This window comes from Prunus mume, linkage group LG1, assembly GCF_029339155.1.
Source record: "Prunus mume cultivar Tortuosa linkage group LG1, ASM2933915v1, whole genome shotgun sequence".
Taxonomy (NCBI): Eukaryota; Viridiplantae; Streptophyta; class Magnoliopsida; order Rosales; family Rosaceae; genus Prunus; species Prunus mume.
This window is the reverse complement of record NC_142698.1, coordinates 31,676,348-31,682,353: the sequence shown is the minus strand read 5'-3', so window position 1 is coordinate 31,682,353 and position 6,006 is coordinate 31,676,348. Positions and strand designations below refer to the sequence as shown.

Genomic DNA, 6,006 nt, shown 5'->3' with positions numbered 1-6,006 from the left:
TTTTCTTTTTTCTTAATATATTTATTTAAGTTCATACGGAAATTAATGGCAGGGATTATTTATGAGCAAGAGTCTTAACTTTAAGGACTATTAATGCCAAAAAAAAAAAAACATAAAGACCTTACATGATAATTTCGTGAACCTTGAGGACGTTTTGCAATAAAAATCCTTTATTTATTGAACACATGTGATTTTTCAACTAAATAGTTGCAAACAACCCCACACATAGAACACAAGCAGAAAAAAAAAATGATATTTAGTTATGTATTCATTACTTTGATGTCATATTGAGTGTTTTGATGAAGTTCTGAAGTTAGGCTTGTTTTAGGAAATGATGACGGTTTTGTAATTTATAGAAAGTTCAAATTCTCTTTGTTATATTGTAAATAAACTTTATACAAATTTATAAATAAACCCAATCCTAGACATGTATTTATAAAAAAACTCAAACACTATTTAAACATAGAAACACACACAAAATCAACCCCAAAATCAACAATTGTATATTTTTTGGGTGTGTTTATAAATGGGTTTTGAGTGTGTGTAATGATGGGTTTTGGGTGTGTTTATAAAGTGTTTTAGGTGTTGGGTTTTTTTATAATTTCAGACCTCATTTTGGGTGTTTTAGTGAAACTCCCTAAACTTTAAGTGTGTTTTTAGAGTCCATTTCATACGGTGTTGCCTAGAGCATAGCAGTGAATCCTTAAAAAAACACAAGCCAAAACAAATTTGACTTAGCCTTTTGGAGTGGAAATGTTGATTGTTTGAAAGTCATTGAAATGGAATCTCCCCGGATACAAAATTGATTGGTCATTGTTCAGATATACAGAAAGAAAATATATACTAACCAATATACCAAAACCAAACAAGAAGAGAGGAGATTAAAAATGGCTCTGGTACCATCTCCAGCTCTGGTCGCCGAGGTTGAGATGGGTTCTGACCCCTCCGCATCCACTGTTCGAGCCACCGTGGTCCAAGCCTCCACTGTCTTCTATGACACTCCTGCCACTTTAGGTACTTTCTCTAAGCCTTTTAACTTCTTAGTTTGCTTGTACTCTGAGTGTTTGTGCTACTTTCCCAATCAAGAAATTTTGTTTTTTGTCTTCTGGGTTTTGGAAGACCACTGCATTTCTACTTTTTGGCTTGTTCAGTCAATTGTTTCACTAAATTTTAGCTAAGCAACTTGTAAATCTTGCTAATCCTTTGAAAAGTTGGAACCTTTTGTTATTTTAATCACTAAGCAAATTAATATGATCCAATGTTCAAGATTATTGCGGTTTTATATATTTGACTAGTTTTGTGTGTGTGTGTAAATCTTACTCTAGTTAACTAATACGAATTAGTCTCTTCCTTTGGTCAATCCATCCTCAATGATTCGAAAGGCTAAAGTACTTTTAGAGCAAAATTGGAGAGAAGGGGTAACATAGTCACAAGGAAGTACTTTTTGCATGTTACAATATATATGTTTTCAGGTGCCAGCATGTAATCTATTTTCCGTTAACCAGATTTGACTAACGGAAGAACCCTCAATGAATTTAATTTTCAGAAAACAAACCACAAGGTCATGTGTCAAATGGGGTGAACCCCATGGGGGTTGCCTGTACATTTCCCAGTATGGTTTTATTTGAGGAGTCCTCTGTAAGACTAATGCAAATATGGTCTTGGTCAAGCTGACGTACTTGTAAAAGAATATGCATAAGTTGCAAGCCAAATTTATTGAAGTATATTTTTCAGATGTTATCTTTCTATTTTTTTGAATCCTGATTATGTTGGCAAATAAGCTTTGGGGATATGACTTTCATCTGATTCATTTTAGATGCTGCATCCAGGTTTCTTGGTTAAATTGAAAATATTTGTAGTTTGGTGGTTCTGATTTCTGATTGTATGCGTAGATAAGGCTGAGAGGTTATTGGCTGAAGCAGCTGGGTATGGTGCCCAGCTGGTTGTGTTTCCGGAGGCTTTTGTGGGTGGTTATCCACGTGGGTCAAATTTTGGCATTGTCATTGGGAACAGAACAGCTAAGGGTAAAGAAGAGTTCCGAAAGTATCATGCTTCTGCCATTGATGTTCCTGGTAAATCTACCTTGTCCTTTTCATTTTTGATGATTTGATGCATTGGTTATGCATAAGAAACTGAAATGAATTGAATTCATTAGAATGCACTGTTTGATTGAGTAGTGTTTTGAAGTGAACTATTAGGTTCTATAAATTCTTTGCTTTATTCAAGAGAAGAAATTAACTTATGTTGTGTTTACTTAAACTGCAATGGGTGTGGTCAAATGTCAGTTTATGGTTAAAATTGAAATGCAACTATTGGTAGCTATAAGTTCTTAGCTTTGTTGAAGTGAAGAGAAATAATTTCTGCTCTTTTTTTCCTAAGAAAGTTATATTCCATGAGTCTAGTGAATATTTGGATGCAAAAACAACAAGAAAAGAAAGGGAAAAGGTTTCAATTTCTTTTGCTCTTGTTGGTTATACTATAAATTTATCTTTCTCACTTAGCAAACAAGTTGTGTAAAAATTGATTTCATCGGAAAATGGCTTCTCAAAGCATGGAATGGAACTGAGCATCTTAACTCTTTTTATTTGGCAAAAAGGGATGCCAGTGTTTGGCATGAGAAGTGTGGGCATATCTATGCTGCTCGTAATCAGTTAATTGCAGCCGTGGAGAACAATGTCTCCAAAGGTGAAAGTTGTTAGGTATTTTGAACTTGTACAATTTCTTGCATAAGCTGTTAAATCCTGCAGCCCCGCACAAAAAATCCACATTATTTAGTCATCTTGTACTCCACTCCTTCTACCCTTCTGAGTTCCAATTATAGCAGGGAATGCATTCTTAAAATTGGCCTACCGCAACAGAGTTATTACTTGCCATCTGCCCTGTATGCCATGCCTGGCACAGTTGAGTCAAGCCTGCCTGTTTGTTCGTATGTTTTAAACGCATATGAGCGCTGCAAACCAGCCAACCCGTTGGCCTTTTATTTTGTATTTTGTGTGTTTTTTCCACACAACTAACTCTCTGCCCCCCTCCCATTCTCCTGCTTTTTCTACATCTCTCAAAAAAGAAATTCTGGCATGGTCCCTGTGCTAATAATGACATGGCATAACTAAGGCACAATATAGGCATGACTTGGGAACGAATCTGCTTGTGCCTCGTGCCCATGCTGGCCTAGGGCCGAGCACAAGTGGTTATTATTCATACTTTGACAGTTCCATTGCCAGCCCGATGCGAGGCACAAATGTGCCCAAATAGTGGGTGGTGTGCTCGCTCAGTGCAACCCATTCTACACCTAGGACATGGATCTTATCAACTAATTGAGGTAGAAGTTATCCAAGTTCGCTTATTATTCTCCTAATATATGAATTTCAAATTTTAAGTGGAACATCAAGTGTTAATAAGTCTACCGAGGCATGCTATAATTTCCTGGTCTTAAATCAAAATGAAGACAAACAATGGGTGCTAAAACTGTCATTATTTGACCCGGGTTCGGGCTGGCAATGGAACTGTCAAAGTATGAATATGTAGTTTGACTATTTTTATTAACTAATGCAGGTCCTGAAGTTGATCGATTGGCAGCAATGGCTGGAAAGTACAAGGTATTCTTGGTAATGGGTGTGATAGAGAGAGATGGATATACACTCTATTGCACTGTTCTGTTTTTTGATTCTCAAGGTTCCTACTTGGGAAAGCACCGAAAAATTATGCCCACAGCATTGGAGCGAATTATTTGGGGGTTTGGAGACGGCTCCACAATTCCCGTGTTTGAGACTCCAATTGGAAAAATAGGCGCTGCCATTTGTTGGGAAAATAGGATGCCACTGCTAAGGACAGCAATGTATGCTAAAGGTTAGTTATTTTTTCCAGGAAATTTTGAAATCCACACTTAATTAAATTGTTCTGACTCACTTTTGTAAATACTTCAATTTTCTTCTAAGCTGCATAACAATTTAGTTCAGTGTTATATGAGTAGGGGATGGCTTTTCATAGGTGGCGCTATAGAGGCTGATATCAGGTTAAAAGGATTATTTGGCCAACTGGGTACTTGGATTAAGTATACTATTTTGCGATCTTTATGTTGGGTTGAGTCAATTGCTAAGTTCCTCAGCGATATGTGGAGTATGTTGCCTTTCATTTGGGCTCAAATTAAAATAAGATACAACCTTGATTGACACTCCTTCCTTAAAACCCAGAATGGTCTGCCAACATTTGTGGCATAATCTGGTTTTTCTTAGCAACTTGGCATTGTATCCAATACACGACTTTTCCCCGCTACTTTCTTTTGCAACTTAATAACTGAAGACCATCTGTAAGTGTTTTTAGTTGAAAACAGTTTTCTACTCAATGTGAATACATCTGTACAGTAGAAACGAGGTATTTCTTTGTGGAGTTTAAATGCGTTCTTAGCCGCTTTTTGATACTATGATGCATCCTTTTGCAATTTAATGACTGAAGAACATCTGTAAGTGTTTTAAGTTGAATAACAGTTTTCTACTCAATGTGAATACCGATGTATTTATTTGTGCAGTTTAAATGCGTTCTTAGTTCCACTTTTGATTCTATTATCTTTTATACTGAGATTTGATGCAGGATGCTTTGTTGTGTGCAGGCGTTGAAATATATTGTGCTCCTACTGCTGATTCCAGGGATGTATGGCAAGCATCAATGACTCATATTGCTTTAGAGGGTGGGTGTTTTGTCTTATCAGCTAATCAATTCTGTCGAAGGAAAGACTACCCCCCTCCTCCAGAATATGTATTTGCCGGCACAGAAGAGGAACTTACTCCAGATTCTGTTGTCTGTGCTGGAGGCAGTGTCATTATATCACCATCAGGGGCTATTCTCGCTGGACCCAATTACGATGGGGAGGCACTCATCTCAGCAGATCTTGGTATGCCATCTGTTTATATAGTGCTTCCGGTAACATCAATTATCTATACTGCAAGGTGTGCTAATATTGATTTTAAGTTACTTTTGGGATTTAGTGGAAATTAGAGAAACTTCGACTGCGAGTGAAATTGCAGGAACGTCCATATTCCTTAAATAGCTATATTGACCTTCTCTAAGCCTAGCATGATCCCATAAAATCACCTAGTAGGAATCTAATAAAGTTTAGTCATGGATAAAATATGGTGTAAATTCGAACCAAAGTACTTTACCTACAGAAGACCCTCATATAGTGGACATTGCAAGTCCAAAAATTCAAACAATAGAACTCTATGCGAAGGGAGATGCATTCCGTCTGTAGTAAAACTATCTGTACTTGTCTTTTCCTGTAAATTTTGAGTTCTTTTGTTTAAGCACTGATTTTGTTACTGACCAAATAATGGTGCATAGATCTTGGAGAAATAGCGAGGGAGAAATTTGCTTTCGATGTGGTTGGACACTATTCACGGCCTGAAGTGCTTAGCTTGACTGTCAAGGACCATCCGACAAATCCAGTGACTTTCGTGTCGGCCTCAACAAAGACTGAAGTCTCACATACACCATAATTGGTTTTCACCTGTTTTCTATCTGGGCGTGGTTCGCAAAAATGTAGACCAGTTCACTAATAAAGGACGAGCCTTTGTAGATATATGTATTATTGCTGTTGTATTTCCTCCGTAGACCGGGCCATTTCTTGCCTTGGTGTATGTTTCTGCTTCCTCAAAAGTGAAACCTAAGTACTGATTGGTACCAGAAAAGAGTTGGTACTTATGAAGTTTAAATTGATATGTTTGTGTACTTTCCTATCTGTCTATTGAGATCAAGTTCATAGACATATTTGCTCAAACTTGTTGAGTCATTGAAATAGAATGAGTGCGGCTTTTCGGCCAAAAAAAGAAAGAATCTATTTCCACTCTCCTGCCCTATTTCTCAATGCACCTTTTAATGAAAATATTAATGAAAAGTTTACCATTTTGTGAAATGACCTCTGAGGAGACAAGTGAATAAATAAAGAAATGAAATAGCCCCCTAAAATCATCTTCTCCATCTACCATATCATTCAATCCTCTATTTGTACAATTT

At 36.9% G+C, this 6,006-nt stretch overlaps 1 protein-coding gene across 1 annotated transcript; it reads left to right on the top strand.

The window, feature by feature from the left end:
• Positions 1-736: 736 nt before the first annotated feature.
• Positions 737-5,721, top strand: NIT4 (nitrilase 4). The gene is made up of 5 exons (XM_008231703.2): positions 737-1,014; positions 1,893-2,072; positions 3,553-3,846; positions 4,607-4,888; positions 5,335-5,721. The coding sequence occupies exons 1-5, from the start codon at positions 888-890 to the stop codon at positions 5,487-5,489; spliced, it is 1,038 nt and encodes a 345-aa protein (XP_008229925.1). The 5' UTR covers positions 737-887; the 3' UTR covers positions 5,490-5,721.
• Positions 5,722-6,006: the final 285 nt, after the last annotated feature.

Excerpts from the sequence above, each read along its gene's own strand:
- NIT4 (XM_008231703.2), top strand. The coding sequence starts at position 888 with ATGGCTCTGGTACCATCTCCAGCTCTGGTCGCCGAGGTTGAGATGGGT. Across the intron at positions 1,015-1,892 it reads TGACACTCCTGCCACTTTAG|ATAAGGCTGAGAGGTTATTG; the intron begins GTACTTTCTCTA and ends TTGTATGCGTAG. Across the intron at positions 3,847-4,606 it reads GACAGCAATGTATGCTAAAG|GCGTTGAAATATATTGTGCT; the intron begins GTTAGTTATTTT and ends TGTTGTGTGCAG.